The following is a 27,994-nucleotide window of genomic DNA, read 5'->3' on the forward strand; positions in this document are numbered from 1 at the left end:
TAGTTCATTCAACAATGAAATTGAATCATACAAAGCGAGCAGTTTTTCTGCAAAAAAGTTCAACGAACCACCGCAGGTTCTGGCGGGTCCTTCAATGCTTCCTGCTGCGCAAATGTTTGGTTGTCGCTGACCCGTCTCAGAATTAAATTAAAAGGCATTGAGAAAGACTTTACAAAAAACAATAAAATAGAAAATTTATAGAAATATGTACCAATAGCCGACCTTAACAGCCACTGGCTAGGTGGAGAATAATGTGAATGTCATGAAACATAAGGTAAACATCTTATTACATACAAAATTGTTGTTTAAGTAATTCGTTTGAGCACATTCTTGATGCACTTTTCTTTGTGCTAATGAGTTCAAAAGGCCACATATGTGGGCAAGGTGTGCCAACAAGTGAAATTATTTATAATACGATGACTTCTTTAATCTAATAATTCCCATGGATATAAATCTGGTTGCAGCAGGAATAACTGGATTATTTTAATTCAAACCTAACTTAACCAATGTGAACGATATGATTTCTTTCTCTGCTGGAATTAATTGAATGTGCAATAAAACCACAAAGAATGTAATACAGTCATTAGTTTGGTCTCAATATTAAACGAGCGTTCTTCTTGGAAAAGTTAAAAATGCTGATGTAATCTTTTGCCCTAAATAAATAGTGGGAAAATAGTGGATAATTATAATTTAAAAATATTATGATACAAGTATTAAATTAATTTTTATGTGACACTGAATAATTCAAGAAGTACGAAACCGATGAAAAGTAAAGAGTATTTTTATTAAAATTGATTGATGTACCAGCTTGATATCAATTTATATTTATGAAAAATTTTCTACTTGAATCTCTTATAATAAAATCAATTTTGTAATTACACGCAATTACACAATATGTACTCATAATAATTAATGTTTATAATCATCTGTCATTACTCATATTTCAAGAAAAAGTAATTAGAAATTTGTTTTTTTTCTCCGTTTCAACAAATGGAATGAATCAAGTTATTACACACAATTTTAGTTTATTGTTACAAATCGACGGTTATAAAAAGACTTGGAGATTAACCAGAATCCCTTGGATTAAAAATATTTGGATTTGGAGATAAAACAATACCTTAATGCTGTTGCTATTTATAAAGCCTTAGAAAATTGAAATATTTCCCTGACATATTAAAGCGTGATATTCACACTATTTACCTACATATCATTCGACAAAATATTTAAATAACGTTTTTTATTGTTAAACAAACGGGGGTGCATGATAACAGATGAACCTGACCTAAATAAAAGTGAAATTGCATATGAACTTTTCACTAAGTACAATAAAGTTGCATTTTTTGCTCTATTTTTAATTGAAAACAGGTACATTCTTAATCCAAATGATATTTATTGAAAATTAATTATTTTTATTCAAAACGTTTGTTTCCTCGTTTCATGTTTTCAGATTCTTTAGGATTTTCGTTTTTTTAGAATTTGGTCCTTTAAATGTTTATTTAGATTCATTCGATTTACTTTTAGGTCCTTTAAATTATTTTTACATAAATATTTCAGATTCCTTCTAATTTCTGAAATTTGAGTTTTTTTGAGTCTTTGGAGTTTATTTCCGGAAGCTTTCCTCGGATTTTGCATTTACATCCTTCGCATTGGCTTCTAGAATTCTCTTTTCTTAGGAAAATTTGGAATTTTTAGTGTCAATTTCTTTCAGTTTTTTGTATTCTTCTGAGTTGAGGATTTTTAGACGTTTTTAATTCTTTCAGATGCGATAGATTTTTATGAATTCTCTTGAATTTTGACCCATTTTTAATCATTATGATACTTTGTTCTTTAAGTTTTTTTCTTGAACAAGAGTTAATTAAAAATTAATTGGCTCGCTTAAACTTGGAGCCCATCTCAGCTCAATTATTCTTATTAAAAACGTTTTAGATGCCCAAACAAACGAGAAACGGGATATAATTTTTTGCAATTTAATATCGCATAGCTGAAAGAATGTATTTCATCACGAACAACTTTTAAAATTGCTATGGGGTGTGTCTCGCCAAATGAATTAATTTTTAATACCTATATGCTATTTATAAAGCCTCCAAAGTTAAAAATATGTTGCCAACATCGATTTTTGTGGATATCCACGCAGTTTGCACATAAACAAGTCGACAATCTATCTAAATTAGATTGTCCAATGTAAATTACATTTCCCACTTACATTTACAGCCACAATAAATTGAAAACTTTCCCTGCAACTACTGGAATATTTACAACCTGACACGTGCAATAAGAATTGAGCTCTAGCTAAGTACAGATCGACTTAACATTAAGTAATTGTGCAAAAACAAACAGATGCATTTAATGACAATGTTAAAAAAGACATCAACTAAGAAGAGTCTGAAAGGTTTAACCTCGAGGTGTTTGCACGTTATTGTTTCTGTGAAAAACAAAGTCCAGTTTGCTAATTTACCATTTCAAAAGTTAAATACACTGGGTAAATAGAAATAATGCCTGTAGATTGTTTTCTTTAAAAAAGTACCTAAAATATCGGAGAGTGTCAAGAAAACACCGTAAAACCTCTAATCTTTTGACACTTTGCACAATCATTTATTAATTAGTAAGCATAATACGTCACATTTAGAGTAAATTGTGCGTCACTTTTACAATGAGTTCTGCTTTTTTACAAAATTGAAAATCGCTGTGTCAGTAAACTCATGTTTGTATGCAAAATCGAATGGGTTTTTTCAACTATCCACACCTCGAAACCACAAGATATTTTCGTTCCATTTAACTGCAGTTCAACGAAGTATGTACCTGGCAAACACACTGCTTTTCCGTCAAAAAAATGGTGAAAATATTTGTCGTCGTGACAATATAAAGATTATTCTATTTTCATGAAAATAATTATTTAAATGCGGTTCAAGGTCTAGTTTAATTGTTCAAATCGTGTTAGTGGGACACATTTTGTATTATTTACTTAGACGAATTTATTTTGCTATTCAAATAAATATACTCTAGGAATGTCACGACGACTTATCTCGTTTATCCTCGTCGTGATTTACTTGATTACATTAAAGTTAATAAATCAGACACACTTTATAAGTGAATAATTACATTATGGAGAACAAAGTTGTCTCGAGGAAAATAAACATAAAAATGTGAACAAAGCAACAATTCATTCGCATCAATTAATTGTTACTCAAACATCTAATTTTTTTGTTCCACGTAATAAACAGACTCGCAAAATTATCAACGTTAACAACCATCAATGACAATAATTGATCGTTTCAACAAAACTGCGTTGACATATTTATTCACTTATTAACGGATTGTGGTACTGGTTTTATCTGGAGTACACTTTTCTCAAAATCCAGTTCAGCAACGAATTAATATTTCCACTGCTTTACTTCCAAGTAGAAATTAAATCCACGACGGATATATTTAGAACAAATTATCTATTATTAGAATAACTATTTTACCAATACAGGTACAGCTGCGGTGTTAAGTACACTAATTGAAATGTAGATAATGTAATAGAGACGTTAAGCACGTAAGTGAGTAATAACAACACTTTTTCGATTAGGGACTCGCTCTATGAACAATATTTTAAACGTTTTTGACCAAAGAAAGATTGCAAAACGGAATTTCACATTAACACCATTTGAATAATAAATACAGTTAAACATCACGGAATACTAAATCACGGCAAATACCAAATGACGTAATAGCAAATTTTTGAATTGTTAGATAAATTCTTGTTTTGATCGCAGACATAAATATTAATTCGTGAGCAAAACAACTAGATCTTTCTTGCTTTCGGTGGCGGCTGTTAATTTATTTCATTTTGAACCAGTTCAAAATAACCAGATTTTTCTTGCTGGGAGTATTGATTACTCAGAGTAGTCAACTAATAAGTATTGTAGACAAAATTGATCAGATTCGTGGTAAAAATTAGTCTTTATGATGTAATTGTTCGAATATCAGACGCATCTCTGCTTTGAGGCACCAAATTTGAACTTTTTATTAACTTATAATATTTAAAAAATTGTTCTATTGAATGTGTCGAATCAAATTTTGAATTTTTAATAATTGAAATTTATAATTCTGGTAATTTTAACGCTTTTGCAATAAAATTTAGGTAGTTTGAAGATATTTATCAACTTTACTAACATAGAAAATTATGGTGCTAAAGGACAGTTTTTAGAAATTTTTATTTTGCAAGCAAACCAAGAATTTCTACTTTCGAAATAAAAATTCGTATTATTGGTAATTTTAACTCCAGAGTAATAAAATATTAGTCTACTTGACCATGTTTATCGTTTAAGACAAATTTGGTGTTAGGAAAAATTCATAACTAAAACTATGGCGACGTTCTGAAATCGATATATCGTTAATTTTCTTAAGTAAACTTGCGTTACTATACATCTGAGTTATGGCCGATCAAAGTTTCGGAATAGTATATTGTATAACAAGTGTTGAAAATGGAAGATTTCACACGAGTTTTGCAGAATTGAGCCACGAGCCGTAGGCGAGTGGCTTAAGCAAACTAGTGTGAAATCAAATTTTCAACACGTGTTGTACACGATATTTTTCCGACGACCACAAAAATCGCAGAGTTAATATTTATTTTTTTAATTAAAGTTTATGTTTTATGCTCTTCCACTTGCTAATAAGATGCAAAAACACGTCAAGTTATCTCTGGGCAAGTTAAAACTTAAAATGTCATTCGGCAGAGCACCTAGCCTCGGACAAAATAATTATGCCGTTGCGCCGAAAGTTAGATACCAATAATGCCCGATCTGCGTCAACCTGTGTACAATATAAAAACACACAGTTGTCGGCCAATCAGAGATCTCAAATTTTTCATTGCACACGGGTATGCGCTTCGTTCGTCTTCGCACTGAAATTGTTTGCAATTTTAAATTTTCACTACGAGAAAACTGTATGAAATGTGGCATATTTTATAGTGGTCGTCGGAAAAGTTGATTTTCATTTTTTCTCATTTTTCGTAATTTTTAAGTTAAATATCTCGGAAACTATTTGAGATATTGAGATGCGGTTTTCGCCATTCTTTTTCTCGTCTCATTTTACGTTAGAAAATGTTCTCAAAAGTCCAAAATTTGATAGTCGATTTTTCGACTCAAACGATGAAAATTTTTCATTTTTTTTATTTTTAGTTATAGCTTGTAAACTGTTTGCCCGATCGATCTCAAATTTGGCCAGTAGATAGATTTCGAGCTCCTCTTTCTGCTGATGTATAATTCAAAGCCACTAAACGTCGTTTTCATTTTAAAAACATTGATTGAAAATCACTCTAAAATGACGTTTTCAAAACAGTTTTTGTCCAATGCCTCGTTTATTTATTAAGCAAACTCAACAAATTTGGGTCTCATTTTACGCAGAATGTCACGCTGAATCCAAAAACATAAGAATTTTTGAATTTTCGTCAACAAATAACTGAGTTATGGTCATTTGAATTTTTGGGTTGTCGCCAGAGGGCCAAATTTTTGAAGGTTCAAAACAATTCGTGCTCTATATCTCGGAAACTATTAGAAATATTGAGAAACCGTTTGCGCCATCGTTTTTCTCGCTATTTTTTAAATAAAAAATAGTTCTTAAATGTTCCAAAAGTCGATAGTTATAGTTTTTTGCGAAAATTTATGACTAAAACTATGCCAAAGTTCTTACATCGATATCTAGTTTATTTTTTAAGTTGAAATTAAAATATTATAGCTCGTTTTAACGCAGAATTTTGCGCAGATTCCAAATCTGGACTCTAAATTCACATACGACACCAAATAACTGAGTTCTTTTTTTGGACTATAAAAAGATTTTAATATGTCTGAAAATTTAAGAATTTGAGAATCTGATTTATCTCAGAACTGAAAAGGAAGAAAACGAGTCTTCGAAAATATTAAAGACCGTAAAACTTGCAATAAATTATGACTTTTTAAACTGATCTTAAATAACTATAACGGATCTGAAAGATCTAAAAGAAGTACTCAAGAATGCAAAGATTCTATAAAACTTTACAAAATATCGTCGTTTCGTTGGTTTAACCTTACAGCGAATCGAATTACGCAAAACTATTATATTTGTAAAAACAATACCTGTTATTATTATTATATTATCTAAACCCAAAGCATTTTAAAACATAAACTCCTAAGAACATTAAAGCGGAAAATTGCCAGTGTCTCCGTTTCTAATGATTTATACCTTGTAATCACTGAGCATTTTACAATGCAAAAACAATAAATGCATAAAAACGAATAAACATCGTAATTCAACACATATAGATCAAGGTAAGTGCGTCTACAAATTTCATTTTCCCATATCTATCGCCAAAAATATGACGAACAACACGTTCATACGAACCGTGAAATTCGTACAATAACACAAAAAAGAAAAGCTGGAATGCGGTACTGATTAAACTTCAGCTGGAGATTCTTAAAATCTAGTTTCGATGACAAATGTTAGACTGATTAACGGAACTCATTCATGATAAACTGTTTTCACCCAATTAGGTAGTGTATACCGTGGAAAAAAACATTTTCGGAGACGTCCGTCGGTAGGCAGTAAACATTTACCAGATTACAAAATAAGTAAACTGATGGAAAGTTTAGAGTATCAACTGGCGCGTGGCTTCAATGAACGAAAACCCGCAAAATGCGTTTGACTGTCCGAATCCTGAAACTTCTTCAGCTGACACAGTTAAGCAATGTCGCCTTTAAGCATGTTTTTTGTATCTTCACCACTCAGCAAAACAAGTCTAATAACAACATCTACATGTTTAAACGCCACGCAAATAGTCAATGCAGCACACGTCGGACGTTTCTTGCAGCGAAATTTTATCAAAAATGTTTTTGACGTAGTTTTTCGGCGGACTTCCAGTGGCCGGGCGAACCGTGTTTACCTGTTTGTGCAAGTGTAACTAAATTCCATCAATGTTGCCAGGATGGTGAGTGTCATAATTAGTTGTTTTTGCAGACGGTAATTAAAAATGTCCTAAAACAGTGGTAATCATTGCGAAAATCTGCCATGATAAATATTTGATGTATTGACGTAACTTTGCACATAAAATTAGGATGGAAAAGACCTGGCGGACTCGAGGATTTGGGTTTATTGTGGGGCTAAACGCAATCTTTTAAAAGCAGGACGATTTGAGCTCCATCAGCTCACGTTTTCGTGATAAATTTTTTTATCTCGTAAAAAGTGCATTTTTCGCTGACAATGATCGATCGGAAGACTTAAATCCAATTGTCTTAACGTTATAGCGGCTATTAACTTTTATCAAACGATTTTAATAAGTAAATGCACTTAAACGCGGATTGATAGATAATAAAAATACTAAGGAAGTTACCGCACCAAATGTGATTAAAAGAATTAGCGATTAAAATGAAATCTGCTGGGATTATTTTGCATGGAAGAAACGGATACTGCGATGGACTAATACTTTAAATCTTGGCATTATTTGGTTATCTCTATCGATAGCGAGCCATATTCAGTCAATATAATTGTTTGGGAATGGCGTGAGAGGCTAAACCAGGAGGTATATTATGGTGCGACGTCATAACAAGTTTTTAATAGCCATCTATCGTTTATCGGTATTAGACATGATTAGGGATTTAGGCTAAAATGTTTTTTCTTGATTACCTTTGTATTATTCAATCAACATGTTTATGAACGATTTATTCATAAATTTCCAAAGTCATTGCATTTTCTCCTTTTCTCAGTGACTCACCAAAATCCATCTCCGAAATATTTTTACACGTCGCGCATTATTTCCAAATATAATTGCATCATCCTCATTTACTACGTGTCTCTGAATCCATTTATACGTTTTGCCATACCTGCAACATTTAACTTTTTGTTCGCATGTCTTTTTCGATTAATTTGAATACCAACTTACCTCGAACCTGTTTTGCAATTTTTTATCAAAAATTCCAAAACTTCACAAATCAAATTAAAACAACTTAAAAAAATTAATTGTTTTTTGGAACAAGCTACGCCGCCTTAGAATCGGTAAAAAATAGATTTTTCATTCGAAATAATTCACGCGAACAAACAATGCTGACCTCGAAAGATGCAAAAAATTCAAAAGTGTGAATCGATAATTATTTTCTCGTTAACGGTGTCCGATGTTCCTGTATTGATTTGTCTGCATATCTGAGATAAAATTTCTCTGAGCAACAGATAATGACAAATAAATTAAATGCCCGCAGCCATTCCGGGACTTCCTGGGGAATTCCTGCTGCAGGTCGAAGGCGATCGTTAGCCGTCCATTAACTAAAGTATATTTTAATTTGGTTTCGCTTCAAATATTTATTTTTGAAGTAAACACTGTGGTGTAGTTTCAATATTGGATTTGATGCATTGGGACAACCAGGAGAGTCTAATTAATTGGAAAACAATTATTGATTTATACGGGCGAAAGTCTGGAAAATTCGTTTTTGAGAAAGTCCGTTGAAGTGGTAGACGAAACTCTTAAATTTTTGCAACTGGAGGCGGAATTGTAAAAACTTGATCGCGCTCACTTTCTTAATCTTTTCATGAATATTAGAGAGACTAGCACTCCAACATTTTATTGTATTCAAATTGTAGCAAACTTCATAAAGCACTCAATGGCAAAATGAAGCTTTAGTTAAAATCCGACACTTACCTGTTGATTAGATACTTACTTTTTCTGATTCTCTCCAATTGCTTGGATTAAGAGGTTATTATAGATCTTATCGATAAAAGATGAGTTTTAAATAACGATATAATATCGTCATTAATATCCAATCCCAAATGGATTATCTAATCAGAGATGTTCCTTCTGTCAAGGATTTAGCAGCAATAAATTTTGAGCCTGGAAAGTAACATCTTATTCCTGTATCTAAATAATTTAGACCCAATGACAAACGATTTTTTGTGAAAAACAAAATAATTAAGATAATCGTCACCTGTGGACACAAGCATTAATATGTTTTGTTAACACCACTATTATAATCTGACAGCTAATTTTTAATGTTGCCCATTTTCGGATTGTACAGTTATGAATTAAAAACCACTTCTATTGTCAAGTTGCTGAGTAAGATAAATTAATAGATAGCCAGTCAAAAATAGAATTATTAGCGCCAAATTTTTTTATTGATAAAATTAATTATTATTACTGTTGGGCGCAGAGGTTTGAGGCGTTGTCGCGTTAATTTGCAATTCGAAAGGACGGATTTTTCTGGTTTTTATGGTACAATTATTGTGGTTTAATCTAAATTAGTTTACGGTATTTTCTTTGGTATTTATGATGAAAAATGTTTTTATCAAAATATTTTACAACAGTCAAATCAGAAAAGTCAACACTTCTTGAACTTGGCGCAATTACGAGAATAACAAGGAATAATATTCTCGCTCGGAAATTAAATCTAGCGCAAATGATTTTGGGCGTGGTTGTGTAGAATTTCGCAAAAATTCTATCGTTCTGAGATGGATTGGTTTATAATTAGTTACTTCTTGTTATATCTTTTGTGGTTGTGGTTTTACATCGGTAATTCCACTTTAAGCGCGTGGATTTGTGCGCAAAAAAATCTAAGATTTCTGCCGAGATCGTCCAGCAAATTGAAAATTATGCCGCGAAAAAATGTTTTTTTAAAAAATAGTTTTCAGCAAATCAAAATGACTAATCTCCCGAAATTTTGTTTTTAGAATATTAAAACTGTCTGACTTAGGGACTTTTGTACAAAACATTGCAAAATTTTTCCGTTCTCTCGAAATAAAAAATTTCAAAATTTATCTGTTCTGCTTTATAACTTTGTAATTTGGCACAGTTTTTGAACAAATTTAAAGTAGTTACAGACAATTTTGTTATAAAAAAAATTAAAACTTCCGAAGTTGTAGCACTGCTACTCCCAAATTTTTGTTAGAGCCCAAATTCTGAATATTATTACCACCATAATGCATATTATCATTTAACAAGTCGTGCTCACGTGATTTTCAACTTTGAATAAAACGTGCTTATCACAAAATCCAATTTATATTTTGTCTGAGTAGGTATTCATCGTTGACATTAGAGGATTTAGAACAGCAATGTTATCTAAGAGCGAGAAAAATAACGTCATTATTAGACAAGAGGTATTACGAGTAAAAAATGGCTAGGAGACAGATAAATTTGGGCTTCTTCTTTCAGTGTCCTTCAAAACCAGATAACCATTTAAGAGGATCATTATTAAAAATAGAACTGACCGTCACTAACTTGCTATTAAGTTGAAAAAAGAAGATTAATAGCAATTAACAGATGCGACATTTCTTTGATATCGCAACTCTGAGTCATTGTTCAACCAAAACCCTTAAAAGTTGGCTTGAAATTGAAATTTTTACAGTTTTGTCATGAAACGATATTTTTTTACTGCAAACAGTAATTGTTTGCTTGAGTTTAAATCAGCTTTTATTGTGCTCTTAGCGATAAAAACCTACATTGTACCGTGGTGAAATTTTTCTAATGCTGGCAATTTAGAACAATTACCTATAACAGTATGAATGAATCAAATTTATGACACACAGCCGTTAATGCGACGACTTTTCTTCAGATATAAGAATTTAACGAGATTTTGGGTAAAACAAACAACGTTCTGAACAAACACGTTATCAAGCAGAGCAGTCATCGCGTGATTGAAAGAAAAACAAAGACGATGTCTAAAATTTGAACTCCTCGGAAAATCGCCCCATCAGACCGTTTTTCCTCGGCTAATCCCCCCTCATCAAAGCAACGACAGTTTGACGTTGGCAGTGTCGAAAACAATAAAACCTCGAGGACAAAACGTTGTAAATTAAGTGGTCTTATCGAGGAGGCGTGCCGCGTACGGATTCAGTCCGCAGCTTCTGCACCTATCAGAACGTCACCTCCAGCAGCAGCTTCCCGAAAGCACGTGAACTATCTCCGTAAAAGCTGGTCCTGGGGGAAAGGTCTCACAGTTCCAACCTCGGTCGGTGAGCCAGTATACACCTAGCTCTTGTTCGCGGTGCATGTGGTGGTCGGTAACGCGAAGCTAACCAGTTACAACCGGCTCTCCAGTTCCCTCGATTCGACATATTGGAACCGATTTCCCCGGACGAAGAACTAGCAGCTCCAAAACTGGGGCGCGTCCACACCAACGGGTTAAACATAAGTGTCTGTGATTTTTCCGCGGTGGTTTGCCGAGATCTTAACGAACCGAAGCCTACCAGAAGCTGGTCTCCGGGACGGCGCCGGAAACTCCGGGACTTGCACCAACCTAGCGAACTGCTGCGCCGAAACGGCGGTTGATTTCCTACAGAACTTCAAGTAAGTGTTTTCAGAAAAATTCGCTTTGTGACCTAGTTCGGCTCCGAAAAAATCGGGCGCTTACTGGAAAAGTGGGAAAAGTAAGAATACTCTCAAGGCCGTTGTACATTCTTGCGTGTTATCCAGTTAATCAGTTAATTCCCGGCGATAATTAAAAGTTGCCAACAATTCGATCCCGTTCTCTGAAACTGAATTGAAAGCAGTATTGCGAAAAAGAAAATTGACGTGTGGGTGCCAAAACGACGACGATTTTCTCTTTCTTCGCTGGCCGAGAGCACATCCCGGAGATATTAATGTCAGACCAGAGAATAAACCGAGATAGTTATTATCACTTGTGCCACTCCGCGGATAATTCTAGAAAGCGGCTATTTTAAGATTTTGCAATAAGGATTAGTACTTATTACCAGCTTAGGTAAAAGTTGCTTAGCTATTAATACATTTTCAATGCAGTTTAACGGACTGGTTTCCACGTTCCCAACGAACCGCTGCTATTAATTCACACAAAAACAACCTGTTTATTTAACTTAACGGAATGACAATATTTACTTATTTCAGTACCACAATGGTCCTACTGTAAATCGAAGTCGTTGGACACGACTGACATTGATTTTATTTAATAACAACACATTGACAAACGCGAGAATTTTGTCGTACACTTGTAACCTTAGTATCATTTTGTGCAAAATTTAATTAATCAAGGACTTTTCGCGAATGGATTTAATCAGTGTTTTGTATGCAGCTCGTATCCTTAAGTGTTCACCAGTAGTTTCATTAAATTTATTGGCGGTGATAAAAAGTTTTAAGTGGATTTAGATCAATCTACAACCATTGTCAGATTTTAATCTAAACACGATTTTAAGCTCCATTTTTATTGCATGCGGATTTGAGGAATTACATTCAAGTGACTTTGCAGTTTTGGAGGTATCACTGTCCAAACCATTCTCAAACTATTTTTAGATTTTGTTATCAGCCGCTGGAAAAGAAGAAAGTCTGATCCAATGATTTTTCATTTTACATTTAATTTTTCTCTTTGGTTTTGTAATTTCGCAGTTTGGGATAATTTTAAACAAGAGAAAATTGTAATGTTCCAAAATTTCATTGCCATAGCGTTAAAACTACTTTATGGCTCCAGATAAAAAAACATTTTTGGTTTTCTCTAAATTTGGCTAAATTTTTAAGCAAATCTTGAACGACAAATTCTCTAAATTTTTGTTCCATACAACATGAAAATTACTTAAATTAAGAGAATTTTTATTCCAGTTTTGCCTCTTTTTTTGAATGTTGTAATTTGGTGCAGTAAATCAACAAGTCAACACCAGTCACCTCATTGTTTGTCGCACCAAAACCGATAAAACTGATCTCTCACAGGAAACTCCACTTAAAAAAAAATTCCGCGTCTGTAAATAAGTAGTTTTCACTTACAGTGCTCCCAATAAACAAACATATTTTTCAAGAGAAACATTAGTCAGCTCAATGACTTAATCGCATTGTTTTAATTCTGATAATCGTTAAACTATGCGTGCTGCAAGAATCAGTTTCGATTTGCGTGGTTCTTCGTGCGACTGGATTTTTCCAATTGGAGAATAAAGTGAAAATGCAGGAAGTTTCCCGTAACAGGAAACATCGAAATTACCATAAACAGTATCATAGTACAATAGAGTTCCGATTATAACCTCTCTATTATTAATAAATTAATAGAAGTGACACCGCAACTACTATTATGGTTTTGATCAACCGCATAACCGCAGAAATAACAGAAGCTGGATAATTTGGGAGTCGATCCGCCAGACAAAGTGACGGATTTAGGTTGATCGAATCTCTGCGGTTATTTTCGGAAATCAGTGGTCGCAATCAACGGAAGAGGACTTTGTTTTTCTATTTTTAGCTCTGATTTTTATCGGGATTATCTAAATTAATGACGAAAGTTGTTTTGAGAGTGATTCCATTTAAGCGTGAAACAATAGGAAAATTTGTTGGAATTTAGCCCCCACTTGTCCACCTCAATTTTTCTCGTCGGTTTATTAGAGATTCAAGCGGAATTTTCCTTTCGCGATTGGTTTCCTGAGCACATACCGATCAGTTTTGAAAGTAGCCATTTTCAAAGCCCACACTTTCCAATGCCTGTTATCAAGGTGCTTCTAACTCATGCAAAATGTGTAAATATTATGTAACTGAAGTTTATTTATGTTTTCATCGTCACAGAAAAAACTCGCGGGATCTTTATGCACTCCACGGTCGTAAGTAAGGTCAGGTTTGAAGACGACGTCTAGACTTATGATGTATTGAAAATCGTGAGGAATAACGTAAAAGCTTGCAGGCATTGAGCTGAAGATTCTTGTATGGCCAAGTTGACGTTTCCGAACTGGTTCATCGCTTTGCGGGTTTGTGGGATTTATGTGGTGTAACGACTATAAATTTTCACGGTGGTGATGATGTATGGCTTCGGCACCTGTTGCTATTTTACTTTCACCGAGTTACATAGATTTTATGCTTGATTAAATAAGATTTTAGCATACCATTGTACCCCTAAATTTTGGCGATCGCGCTTCTTTAAAATCGTTTGATACTTTTGTTCTTTAAAATTCTCTAGATTCTTTTCTTGAACTTGAAAAAGTCTGAGATTCTAAGAATTCGAATATCCGATGGAATCCCAAAAAAATCTGAAATAAAAAAAAACTTTCGAATTTGAGAGCGCAAAAACTTTGGGAACTAAATTTGGTCCCTTCAATTTTCATTCCATCACATACCTAAAGCAGTAATTGCAATAATAACATTATAATGGATTTGTTTCCAAGAACCGTAAAACTACCAATAGATAAGTACTCGTGTTACATAATTTACATAATAACTTCTGGGAGAATTTTGTCGCCTCCCATCGGCTCAAATTTGTAAACAATTTCTGAATAATTTCAATCAAATATTTGTGTTCTTTGTTCAAGTCGTCCTTGAGTCAACAATCCTATCTGGCCACTATTTACATACCCGGTCAAATCAGTGTAATTCTTCAAGTTCAATAATTTCAAAACTAGATCCATTGACGTAGACGCGGAACTTGTAAATTCACGTCCCGAACAAGAATTGAATGCCACTCCTTTGCGAATTGAAGCAGCCCTGTTTGTGACGTCACCGATAATATCCAGTATTGTTTCACGTGAATCATAGCAATTAAATATGAGCGTTTCACAAACAACCTTCCGTGATCGAAAGAATTTGGAAGATTGCCGATGGCTTCGGTGATTTTCCTTATGAAGATGTCACTGAAGAAGGTCTGTTATGTAAGCACTTTCATCTGATAACGAAGCTGTAAAATAAAATGAAGTTATCCAAAGTCGGGAGCATTCTAAAGTTTGTTGAGTTTAACTAGAAACGAGGCCTAAAACTAAAAATCGTTTTTCACTTTCATCGCTTCCGCAGTCTTACATAATGCTGTTTACCACACTTTGATCGTGGGTTGGTGAAGAACTGAAATTGCGCTAAATAGCTTCCGATAGCATCGGCTCTTCAGTTATTGATTACCCCGCGAAATTAATTTCCTGATTACCAGTGCGGGTACTCCACCCTCAGGAAGCAGATTCGCTGAAGACCGCCGGTCACACGCCCTCTCCCACTGTATAAATAACCATTAGATGACGTCAAGACATGTCAAACACCGACCTAGCAACGAACAGTTAGAGAAAAGTTGTGAATAATTAATAAGCGATCACGTCCTTCAAGCGAACACGTGTATTAGTAAGTATTTGTGTAAACTCGAAGACCACGTTTTCGTAGTAATGCGTGCAGAATGACAGCTTGACAATTAGGAAGGTTAATAAACTCAAAAGTGCTTCGGGGTGATTGCAAATTCTTGAGCAATCGGATTTTTGGGGACCATCCATTAACTGGGCAAACAAATGGGCTTCTGGTTTTAGCGAGGGAAAGGCGTCGAAACTGGTGTGTTGAAGTTTATGGAAGAACCTACCGCAAGAATGTATTGAAAAGCAAAACCGTTCCTCAAAACAATACAGATAAAGTGACAAAAACGAACAAATTAAACTTGCAAATGGGTAGAAAGTATGACACAGACCTACTTTACAATTGAAAAATTATCAAATCCGGCGATAAAGTCGTTGTTTCCTGAAATTCGTCCGCAACCACTCCCTAGGTCGTTTTTATTTATGTAAATGATTATTAGCAAATATTTATAGTTGGCAATTTAAAGTACGCGATTGGGTACACACGTGAAGGTGCGGTCAAGTGGGGCAAACTTGCTAGAAGGAAAGTAAATTCGCATGACATCAACCAATGATGCTGTTATTTAAATAATCTCGATGGGACGAAGTTCCGTTAAATTACAGCCAAAACTGAAAAACTCGGTCGGGAATTTGATTATAATCTCAACACTTTGTACAACTTTGTAGGATTTAATGAAGCAAGAATTTGTCTATGTCACCAACAAATTGCACACTTTTGCATTTTAAGTGTGCATTAAATAAACCGACTGGTTTTATGATGGTGGATGGCGGCGGTTATATTTTACAAGTTGTCTTTGATGTTTATCCAGCAAGTGACAAAAATTCTCGATGAGTTTTATAAGTGTGCATATCTAATCAGCATCACGTTTTTATTAATAATAGATCGTATAATATCTCCATTATAAATTCGAGTCTGCTAATAAGGTATTAAGATACCGAAAAATTAATTCTTGTATAATAAACTTGAACTTTTAACTTCACGGAGCTACTAGTTTTGGTACACTTTTCTGTTGGTTTCGGCGCCTGAATAATCTCCGATGATTAAGCAGGTTTTTGGGACCTTTTCATTATCAACAGATTAATTAATTACAAAATTATACAAAAGACACCTATAAACAGTGTCGAGCTGACTGCAATACAAAACAAAGCGATTATATTAACTTTTCAAGGCTTTTTGTGTAATGTTTGACCCGAAAACTTCTCCTCTTCATCACAAATTGACAGGATTAACAAAAACACACATGACTTGTAAATATTCGCAATTGTGTAATGAAATAATTACGAAATCATACCCCAAAGGCACGCAAAAATTGACAGCATAAATTATAAATATTAAATTCTCTGAGCGTATTGGTATAAAAAGCTCCATTATGAGAGTACCAGGAAACTGCGCGAATTCTAATGATTGAGTAATGACCATTTTTTCCAACGAAGAATCCACATTTCGCAACATTCGGACAATTTCAAAAAAGCACTGATTGTTACTAAATGACGTAATAATCGAAGAAAACGGTTTGTGGGTCTATTAATTTTTATGTACACGCGTACAAATCTTAGCAAATGCCGTTATGCATGAATTAGAAAATAATATTCACAAGTGTCTCCACAGTAGCATAAATTTAAATAGATTATGGCATGATTGCCGTCAGCCAGCTCCTTTTTAAATAATATGACATCATTACATCCAACGTGAAAAAGCAATCTGATCAAAAAACGCGGACACTGAATTTTCCTTCCCACACTGAACTTGCGTTGATTGCAATGACCACCGCGCTACTTTTCTTTGATTTGTATTGGAACCAGAAGCCGAGCGCACTGATCACGTTGAAACCACTTAACCCAACCGGCGCGTTTTTCGCTCTGCTCGCATGTTGACACCTTTGTCGTTAAGAAATTTAATAATACGCTAAAAGAAGAAAGTGGAACTGACAGTAAAAGTAAAAGAAGTGGATTTACTTAGCAGTTCTATTTAGTTTTTTAATTAAATGATAAGCATTTGCTAGATCGTCGTTTTTCCAATGAGATCTCTGGAGATGGGTGGCAGGTGGGTGTTACATAAAATCAACCAGAAAATTTAAAATGAAGCCTGTTGATGGTGGATAATAAATTACATGGTACTAAAAATTTATTGTGAATGAGTGATCACACTTTCCATACATTACAGTTATGAATAGTAACTTTCCTATTACTTCTAGTAAAAATTGAAATGAAGAATAATGTTATAATGTTATAAACAACAACAAATAAGATCCGCTTCGCGTATTTCGGGGGCCTGTTAAACGTTCCCATATCCGCTATCAAAAAAGAATATAATTATCAACTCTAAGAAACACAATCCAAAGTAATTAATGCTTTTGAATCACTAGACCATTAAAATAATTAGCTTAAAATGGCACGGGTTATATCATGAATATTACAGAAGCCATCCATCGTAAATACAAATAACATTGTACGATAATTGCGTCTCCAACATTGGCAATGTTGGTGGGCCTTCGACTCGGCAATGAAAGAAAATAACTGCATTTTATATTTGGAGTACACGCACAAATATGTATGTGTTAGGTAACAAGACCAATTAACTAATTAAGATCATTCCAATTTTATTATCCACACCGGATTTGTGTAAAAACTAAATTACGTGTTAGGTGTTACATCTTCATCTGCTAGTCATCAAATTTTATGTGAAAACTCACCAAGCAGAAAAGGTTGCGGATTTAACAAGGATGTAATTAAACATTCAACAAACATGTTGTTACCTTAAACTGGTATCAGATAAAGGATAAATCAGGAGGGCAGCGATGCCTGCTGTTCTCACAAGTTCTTTGGAATTGGAATTGTACACCAAGAAATCTGCAGTTTTGATCTGTACTGAACTAAAAGCACGGTGATAAATCATCGTACCTCGTCAGTCACGAAATCTAAAAAAGTCAACTAAGCAACTTCTTTATCTTAACATGTTCTTAATGAGGTAATTTTCGTATAATTAACATTCCGTGGCTAAAACTGCACTACAAGCGTGTCTGCTTTTTTTGGCAGCCACCGTATCCTGTGCTCGAAATCTATATATTTTTTCTACTCGCGGGTCTTTTGCAATTTTTTTAAACGATCAAATTAATTTTAATAAGCTTAATTGCACGTCTGAACTTTAATGAATATTTTTTAACGTTGCCGGAGGCTGACGTGTGAGTCGTCGTCAGGCACAGCGGAGGAAGTCTTTCCTTTGGTTACTGCTATTGATACAGTACGAGGAAGTGCGTATTTTGAACGCTGCAGTTGCAAATAGCGGATACCTGACACTTGGATATTTATGTGCAGTTTCCCAGTAAAATTATTTATGTTTTTTTTTTATTATGAATATGTATGAATGCACAGAACATTAATAATCGCATTGTGCAGACATTGAAGCGTGAAAACTGCAGACAATAGGAGAAGGATCTGCTCAGCAATACGACACTTGCTTTAATATTGGTTTATAAATTTCCTGTTACAAATACACAATAGTCACCATTACGATAATACCCAGGTAATATCTCAAGGCTGTGAGTAACTGCAGTATGATATTATCCTTATGCAACATTTAGTGTGTTCAAACCTCCTGCATAGCCGACACCAGCCCAGTGATTTTTTTCTCCTGAGTGTGATGACGGGTAGCGATCATGGGCTCTGAACATAAGAAAATGTCTATAAGCTCTGTGAGTTCTCGGTGCTCTCGCGATGGTAGTCCAAGACGGATGTCCGTTGGAACTTTTTATTGGGCTTTGGTCGACGCCATGGTAAATCTTCATTATTATAATCATTCGATTCAGTGCGTAAAAACCTCATTAGAACGCTGTTGAGAAGGACAAAAAGTAATGGACATCAAGTTTTCGATCTGCTATATTTGATTCACCGTTCTGCTTCATGATCACCTTAGCCCCCTCTCAACGAGATTTATTTGAACATAAATAATGCTCGCTCAATGCTGTGGCAAGTCTTTTTTTTTTCGAGCAGACGCTGGTGTCTTCAGTGCGAATTTTTGATGAGCTGATGAGCCGGTGAGTGTCCTCCGAATAAAATGTAAACTCACTAATGGAAGATGAAGAATTTTCATAATTAATAACCACCCGAACCTCTGATCTTGAAACAAGGTTCTACATAAATGTCAACTAATATCACATATTTTTGGCAAGAAATTGCGCTTCGGTTGCTCTTTAAAGTGTCCTCAATCCGCATTCTTCGAATTCTACTCTTCACCCAATTTTTCGGACATAAGTTGTGTTGACCCAAATTATTATTTTGTAATTGTATCTAGAAAATGACCGTGACATATCGACCAAAATGCATAAAACTACCAAAAAGGATGCATAATCATTTTGATAATGATGCAACTTGTGTTCTCCAAACTCTCTTTCAAAAAGTGAAAATCATCGGATCTATGTTACATTATCACGCGAGTTGTCCTAGATCGAGCTTCATATTGTGTTCGTTGGCAGTGTTTTTGCTATTGAGGCCAATGTTTTGGATTTGTTCGCGATGGTAAAAAGAGCCAACTTTCTAATTATCGCGAATGACGATTCATCAGTTCGCGTCGCAAATTGCAATGCTTCAAACATTTAATTATTACATAACACCACAATTATCACTTGGGAGTCTTCTTCTTTTTCTTCAAATCCCACAATTAAAGATTGCATCTATAGAATATCTGCGTGCGCATCTTTACGACCTTGTCACTCAATGGTACGGAAGTTTATAATAACATGTTTCCGACACTCGAATTAGCAATAATAACAAACTAATATGGGAACGTATGTTTTTTATTGCTTTTATCATCATTTAACTTCCAGCAATCATCTCAATGTTACCATCCCAACCTTCGCGGTCTTTTTCACGGCTCGTTTCCAAAATTCTAATGGTGCTCCTCGAGAGTTCAAGGTTGGAAGAAGACAAACGAGTCTTTTCCCAAGACGTTAGAAGTTACATAACAATGCGAACTGGCGAAATCGGCAGTTCTTCAGATTCGCTGCAATTGTTGCTATCCAGTCGTGCAAGCAAAAGCAAATAAAGACTCGTCCGGCGAGCGTAAATCATAATCAAGTACAAGTTGCTGCAGGTTTATTTATACCTTAAACAGATACTACTTTACAGCATTCCATCTTTGTGTCTGTAATTTTAGCACACATCACGCCCAGTGTTCCAAAAATAGCCGGCGAAAAAGTACAAAACGATCGCACCGCCCGCTTGTACTGACAACTCCTTTTTTTCCTTGTATGATTCGTGTTTTTAATTCCATGTAAGGCAACAGCAGTATTTTAGATGTTGCATTGGGCAAGTGGGGTTGACGTCCGAACTGAACAACTTGTCGTCCTTGGAAGTGCAAAAGCTACGCACCCACGTCTCGGATCCTGCTCGTAACCGTTAACGACCTCACGCGTTTCCTTCTGCTAATCCAAGAGTTTACTGTTACTCGAGGCGAAGCTGTGCTAGTAGAGATCAGCCGACTAGACAGTCCTAAATTCTCTGCAACTTCTTGGATTGTAGGTTCCTCATCGCTGGTGGCGACGAGGAGGGAGACACCTTTCCAATCTGCTTCCAATGGTTCTATTACTTTTACGCGACTGCTCTCTGTAGTGCATTTATTGCTAAGAAAATGAATAATAAAGTAAAAGTAATTATACTAATTTGGTCCAAAAGGTGAAAACAGCAAATGGCATCGCACTACTTCGCATTATAATAAATCGAACGTAACCAGAAGAGATTGTTGTTTATCTCAAAAATGCTGGGTTCAAGGTTCATCGCACTAAGTGAATTTATATCAGTCTCGATACCAGTATTGTACAAAGTAGTTCAAATGAGTTAAAGCCTCTTGTAGTGCTGTGAGTTTTTTTGCATGACTGCGAGTTTCTATTTGTTGCTAATGGAGCTGTTTTTGTTTCAGATCGAGGAGGGTGACCGCGGCCGCGAAATGACCGCGTCCCTCGACAACACGGGTGGCGATCAAAGAGACGGTGCCAACAAAGGCACAGACGACGTATACACCGTATCAGTAACGGGAGGCTATGATAACAAGGGTTTCAAAGGCGATGGCGACAATGGCTGGCCAGGGAAGCCCTCAAACCGAGAGCTTACCGACGAGGAAGCCTCCTCACAGGGCAAATTTAAAATGTCCACCAAAGAAAAATGGCGGATACTCAAGAACGTGTCTTTCATTTCTTGCGCTTTCATGATCCAATTCACGGCTTTCCAAGGAACCGCCAACTTGCAGAGTAGTATCAATGCCAAAGACGGTCTAGGGACTGTTTCGTTATGCGCAATCTACGCAGCTCTTGTAGTTAGTTGTATTTTCGTTCCCACATTCCTTATCAAGAGGCTAACTGTAAAATGGACCCTATGTGTTTCACTGATGTGTTATGCGCCCTACATCGGTTCGCAATTTTATCCGAGGTTTTACACGCTAGTACCTGCGGGCGTTCTGCTGGGTATCGGCGCAGCGCCCATGTGGGCCTCCAAGGCTACTTACCTCACACAAGTTGCTGGTGTCTACGCCAAGCTCACCGACCAAGCCGTCGATGGCATCATCGTCAGGTTCTTTGGATTCTTCTTCTTGGCCTGGCAGACGAGCGAACTGTGGGGCAACTTGGTTTCCTCACTAGGTAAGGACTTGAATTGAAACCCAAGAAGCTTCTAACGCTTCATTTCCAGTGCTTAGCAACCCCCATGGAGGCGGCGGCGAAATCGCCAACGAGTCGGCTACGCCAACGTACGAGGGCTGTGGATCAAATTTCTGCACTCAGATGGGCACAAGCAATGATAATCTCGCTAGACCAGATGATAAAGAAATTTACGAAATTTCAGCAATTTACTTGGCCTGCATTTTCTCGGCAGTCTTCCTTATCGCTGTCTCCGTGGATCCTCTATCAAGGTCAGTAGCTTTACCGTTATCCTTTTTCAAGAAGTAGCGTGTAGACAGTATTGTCATTTTACCTTGATCAAATACAAGCCGGATTTCAATCGGTGAAACCATCCATTGCGTAATAATTTTGTACCATTTTTGGATGACCTGTTGGTTCGTACATCCGCGTATAACAATCATCTGAAACCGATTGGTTCATTATCAACATAACAAGCGCCCAACCGGTTACAACTGACATGTACCGGTTAATTAATTATTGTGAATTAATTAGATGACTCAGAAGAGTTCGGTTTTGGAAATGTTAACAATGAGGAATGAGTTTGATTTACTACAAAACAAGTATTAATTTTTGTTATTAAGTAAGTAAAAGACGGAAGTGATAAGCGCTCGTTAATTATAAAGGAAGCGCGAGAATTACCGCGGGCAAATATGATCTTCTTGAATCCGGTAATTACCGTACTCCCAACTTATAAGGCCGCGGTTATATAATCTCAAAGCACCTCATTATGGGCTCGTTCACGGTAAAAGTTTTTCGTTTTTTGTCCATCGCTTAGAAGGGGAAATCGAAGGTCCAGAAAAATCACACCGTTTTTGTAACAGGATGCAATTTTCTCAGATGAAGGTGTGAAAAGTTGAGTTAATCGTCAAGGCAACCTGTGGGAAAAATTCAAATTGAACACCTGGTTTAATGGATCTGAACGCCTCCGCGTTTGGTCTTTGGTTTGTCAACCCGCGACACAAGTAAACAAAACAAACGCGGAATTTTTGGACGGTTTTTATGGCTGAGGAAAGTTTCGCAGTCTTGATTAGTTTTATCAAACTCAATGGAGCCGCATTAAGTGGGTAATAAAACGCAATTTTTGGCAAAATGGAGGGCTTTGGCTGCATTTTCACTTTCTGTGGAAAAAATCAACAATGAGGAAATTCCGATTCAACCTGCATTCGGAGGTTGTGTTGTGCTAGTTGCGCCATCACTCATATTTCCTTTGTTGCGTTACATAATCGTGGGCTTTGACAAAGCAGTAATAATACTCATAAACTACAGTTTACCTTGACTTGACACTTTGCTCGTGTCACAGCCGCTATTTGTCCAAGCTGGTTTCTGCAAAGGGTGCGTTACGCTCCAAGATTCCAACATAACAGTAGTTCACCCAATTAAATCCAAAGACAACCTTTCACCGAGGTCGGAACCTAAAGGTCTACCACACCTGACCTACCATATCCAGCGTTGGGACTTTTTGTCAAAATCGGCCATGATTTCACAGGAAACGTCCAACTCCAATTACATAACGGCATATCGGAATAATCCCAGTATTTGCCGCATCCGTTTTCCAATAGAACAGCTTCCGGTCAACTTATAAAATTTGTCTCGCGTGTCAATCACCTCCGTACCGAAATTCGAAAGCAATTGGAACTCTTCGTGCAGAAGTCGATGGCCAACGGAGATTTGGCATCCACCTTTCTCCGATGAAGGCCGCCATCTTGAATGCGTACAAGCTGGTATTTATTTATCTTCGGCAAGGCCGCGTACTCGCCTGGAATGCCTCTCTAATTATACTGATTGGTCGACAGACGACAATTCGGCGGTGCTCCGTGCATTTTTGACCTCAGATTCCGCCTGGAAACTTACAGCTCGTGATTTATTCGCACTCCAAATATTTGCTGTAGCACGCCGTAAAAAATTGCAAAAGAGCTGCCAGAAGGTTAATATTGACTCTAAAGACGTCGCGGATTGTTTTTTATGGATTTATGGATTTCGCACAACACTTGATTGCGTCATTCTCACTAAACTGGAAGGAAAAACCCCAACCGGATCGAGGCAGTTATCATCAAAAAGATGACATTTCCAGTTATTCGAACATTAACTTGGGGATAATAATTGCTGCTTCTCTTCGCAATTCAGCGAGTGTTGTGTCTATCAAGATTGCTTTGGACATGCGATCCTCTCTGCATAGCAATCAACAGCAAAACAATCCTCCGGTTATATAAATCCTCAATTAAAGATAAGTCCGGCGCCAGGAAGTGTCCGAGACATGCCCGACTTTCCCAGATACAGAAATAAAGCTGTCCGGCGTGTACCAAGTTGCTGTTACAGTTAATGGTTTCTCAAGAAGCAAAATTATGTTTCCAAGAATGTCATGTGCATGGTTCATTTTGTTCCGGGACTTTTTGCTCCACTTTTTGGTTTCTTATTCCTTGAAATTCGATCAACTCTGAGCAAAAAGATATCCAGTCACAGTCGGATTGCTACTTATGTAAACCATACTTTCATTTGCTCCACCCTGATACTTCAAAGGAATACTAGCCTTGAACTATGCAAAACACATATCGGTCGATTCTTAGCAACAGACCTGAACCACTTATAGTCACAGAAATACAAGAAATCTTCTGATTTGATGAAGGTATTTGCGTTCTCCTGGTATGATAAAAATGTTACCAACTCATTGTTCTAGCAGTTATTCTTCAACTGTAATTACATTGTTAGTGGTAATGGTGGAGTGAGAGCTTTTTTCGTTTAAAACAAACATCATCTTTCGTAATATGTTTTCATATCATTTATTCAGGTTAAAAAATGATGCAAGAAAAAACTCGTACGTCTAACCTTCTCACACCGTCTACAAGTTTTCAGTTCAGCAGGAAAACGGCAACAAAAAGTGGTTTGATAATCAGGTTTCGCCAATTGGTTCTTGTTTGGAAATTTGAATTTGAGAGCATTAGGCACGTGCAAACTTAATTGTTTACAATACCACGCCAATGTCAAGATTTTACGTCTTCAAAAAATGTTTGGTTGTTTTGAAAATGTCCGTTGAAGGTTGCACTTCCATTCTTACTGTGCATTGAAATATTTTCTGGTATTTCCTCGAATGCGGTACTGTCCCGATCTTTCATTAAAATCTCCGCAAATTAACGCAATAATTGCCACGGATTACATCACGTTGACAAAAACAGAATTGCTCTAGTTAAAATCGAACAGGTCTTTGACAAGTGTAAACTAACCAATTTTGAAACTCTTCAGATATGGCGAGAGACGACGAAGTAGCGTTGGTCAAGTTGAGATGACCCCCATCCAACTCCTCTCCGCTACCGCCTACCAAATGAAGAAGCCTTACCAACAACTGCTCATCCCCATTACCATATGGATCGGTTTGGAGCAGGCGTTCATCGGCTGCGACTTCACCCAAGCGTTCGTCTCATGTGCTCTCGGCATCCCTTCCGTGGGCTACGTCATGATCTGCTTCGGGGTGGTCAACGCTCTCTGTTGCCTCCTCTTCGGCACAGTCATGAAGTACATCGGGAGAGCCCCCATCATGATTCTCGGCTTCGTAGTCCACACGGCGTTACAAGTGTGGCTGCTCATATGGAAGCCCCATCCTTCCAACCCCATCATCTTCTTCGTGGCCGCTGGGATGTGGGGCGTCGGTGATGCCGTTTGGCAGACGCAAGTCAACGGTGAGTAAACGTGGTCCTTCAACGGCCACGTTATGTCTATAAATAGACATATTGAATTTTGCCGGAGTGACCCTTATGCAAGAAGTGGAGGTCATACGGTGCTTTTGATGGCTGAAACGAAGCCGAAGGCGCTGTAACCAGTCACAACTGGTTTCGTCTTCAGCTTCAGGCTAAGCAGGTTGGCTTTTGAACGGAGCTATTGCCTCGAGAATGTTAAGAAATCATTATCATTGCAAATTTTTATTGATTATTGTTGTTGCTACATTCTTATTTTGAGCCACTTGAAATTCAACAGCATTAGTATTCAGACTATTCGTGTTTCTGGAAGACTTGCTTCACAGATTGATCAACATAATTCTGATTATTGGAGAGCTTACGTAATAAAATTATAAGTACTCTGGCAGTTCTTAATTAGATGTCGCAAATCAGATTTTTATGTCTTTAAATTGGCAGTTATTAGATGACCTTACGTGTGTTTTTTCAAGCGGTTGAAATTGATGGTCTTAACAGTTTCAATTATTTATGCACCGCAGAAGTTTCAAAATTCATTTCTGAGGAGTGAGGAACTTCTTCAACGTGTAATTTACTCAAAACGTGAAGGAGACTTTGTGTAATTTGACGACAAACCTCAATTTACAATAATTTTAACATCATTACGATCCATTACTTAAAAACGATGAAGCAAGTATTTACGTGGTGTAAACCACAATCTCTTCTTTTTCCGTCGCGAGGTAAAAAGACAGTTAATTCTGTACACTTTTCGGCACGTACGTGCGAACTTTCTCAAGTTTTCTACTGGTTATTAATTTTTCAAGCAAGCATTGTTAAGTTTTATTCTTATTTTCACCGAACTTTTACCTCCAAGTGGTTAATTAGTACCGTAGCAGAACTACTACAATAAATCACGTAATTTAGTCCTTTTTCCTTCACACGGAAAGCAAATTTATGAGGCAAAGATCCCTCAACGAGTTAATAACAGCTTCCTTAATGTACTTCTCGGAATACCTTCAAGCAATTTAATAATGATCGGTTTAGTACAAAGATACTTATTAGATTGCATCAGCAATCAACAAAACGAAATGTCCTTACCAAAAACCCGTGACTTCTCATTAAACATTGCTCCTCCTTGCAGGTCTCTACGGTACTCTGTTCCGAAGAAACAAAGAACCAGCCTTCTCCAACTATCGTCTCTGGGAGAGCATTGGCTTCGTGATTTGCTACGCCTATTCCACCCATTTGTGTGCTCGCATGAAGTTGTACTTCCAACTGTTCCTTCTTGTGTTGGGATTCTTCATGTATGGTATTGTTGAAATCCACCACATGCGCAAAGTGCGAAAACAGAAGGAAAAGGAGAAGAGGGCCGCCGCCATGGAAGCCGCCAACAAATCGGCCATCCAAGAACCCGAGGAAACCGATGACGAAAAAGACGATCTTGACGATGATATTATTGTTACACATTTGTAGAAAGGTGAGACTTGGGTCCAGACAAACACGTTAGATCATTGCTATTTTGCATTCCAAAACAAAAAACCGAAGAGCGACCGGTGAGGTAATTTTTATTTAGCTCGAGCTGACCCAGTGAAAAAGGGGCCCAATTAGGCCATTTTTCCAATCGCTCTAATTGCCGTCTTTGTTATTAATTTATTGCTAATTTGAATACATAATATTGAATTAACATACTTGGATAGTTCCTTGTTTGTCCATTTTTTGTGGCATTTCCGGCGTTACCCAACGTTAAAATCTCTAGCAGACAAGAACAAATTGAATTAAATAAACCGGCTATTGTCTGTAAATGATCGTTCTCGCTTGCAGTAATATTTCGCACGTGTTGAAATAATTTACATTACATTCCCTCTAGTTAAATCAGACGCGATTGTCTTCTGCCACGTGTGACGTCGAGGGCTCATTATCGTAATTACGCGTGACCTTCAGGAATTCGTCCGGTTAACTCATGTCAGATTTAATGAAGCCATTTTTTGCGTGAAAATAAGACATGTTTTCGTACATAATTATTCCCAATATGAGTTAAACTCGCAAGGTCGTCACCGTTTCCGCATTTAATATGTAAACTTATTCAATCGATTTAGCCCTGTCCGTACGTCCTTATGACGGCATTTTTTGAATTAATGCACGATATTAAGTTCTTAGAGTGCACACTGTGGGAAAAGTTCGCGGTTGTTAATCTTGACCTCGGTGTTTATTGTTTTTTTTTTCAGTTTCATTCATTTGTTTGTTTGTTTCAGATACTTCGAGTGCAAGTGCTTCGGGACCAGTGCACATATTATGTCATTTTTTATTCTCAAAAAATGCAGTTGTAGATCAGTATTTGCCCATTTCATTCCGGCATAAGATATCAGTTTATTGTATATAATGTTAGCACTACCTACAAAGCTATACGTATTTATGAGACTTGAAATTAGCGGTTTTTCTCAATTTATCATTGCATCTGTGATGGTAAACCAAAAACTTGCCCATGGTTTGGATTCGGCTTTGTTCATAAACAATCCGGGATCATTACGTTGTGTTTTAGCCTTGAACAATGTCATTTTAGGATTTTTTATATTTCAAGTGCCATTACAGTTGTGCGACAAGAAAATTGTTTATGAATTTAGCGGTAAATTTAGCAGTTTGAATGCAGTTATT

At 36.4% G+C, this 27,994-nt stretch overlaps 1 protein-coding gene across 4 annotated transcripts; it reads left to right on the forward strand.

Moving 5' to 3' along the window:
• Positions 1-11,188: 11,188 nt before the first annotated feature.
• On the forward strand, positions 11,189-27,684 carry LOC148179763 (UNC93-like protein). Of its 4 annotated transcripts, none has more exons than XM_088050709.1 (6): positions 11,189-11,281; positions 20,927-21,641; positions 21,691-21,910; positions 24,918-25,351; positions 26,484-26,819; positions 27,595-27,684. In XM_088050709.1, exons 2-5 carry the CDS (start codon positions 20,954-20,956, stop codon positions 26,813-26,815), a joined length of 1,674 nt encoding a protein of 557 aa, XP_087906835.1. In that variant the 5' UTR covers positions 11,189-11,281; positions 20,927-20,953; the 3' UTR covers positions 26,816-26,819; positions 27,595-27,684. The 4 variants fall into 4 exon arrangements, with proteins under 4 accessions (XP_087906835.1, XP_087906834.1, XP_087906838.1 ...); XM_088050708.1 differs by lacking the exon at positions 11,189-11,281 and adding an exon at positions 18,654-18,785; XM_088050712.1 differs by lacking the exon at positions 11,189-11,281 and adding an exon at positions 18,970-19,046.
• The last annotated feature ends 310 nt before the right edge of the window (positions 27,685-27,994 follow it).

The sequence above is a fragment of the Gnatocerus cornutus genome, chromosome 2 (assembly GCF_029298725.1).
Source record: "Gnatocerus cornutus isolate USDA-ARS CGAHR chromosome 2, icGnaCorn1.1, whole genome shotgun sequence".
In the NCBI taxonomy this organism is placed as follows: Eukaryota; Metazoa; Arthropoda; class Insecta; order Coleoptera; family Tenebrionidae; genus Gnatocerus; species Gnatocerus cornutus.

Coding starts and splice junctions, on each gene's coding strand:
- LOC148179763 (XM_088050708.1), top strand. CDS start 18,669: ATGGGCTCTGAACATAAGAAAATGTCTATAAGCTCTGTGAGTTCTCGG. Junction 18,786..20,926: donor GGGCTTTGGTCGACGCCATG/GTAAATCTTCAT, acceptor TTTTTGTTTCAG/ATCGAGGAGGGTGACCGCGG. Junction 21,911..24,917: donor TCCGTGGATCCTCTATCAAG/GTCAGTAGCTTT, acceptor GAAACTCTTCAG/ATATGGCGAGAGACGACGAA.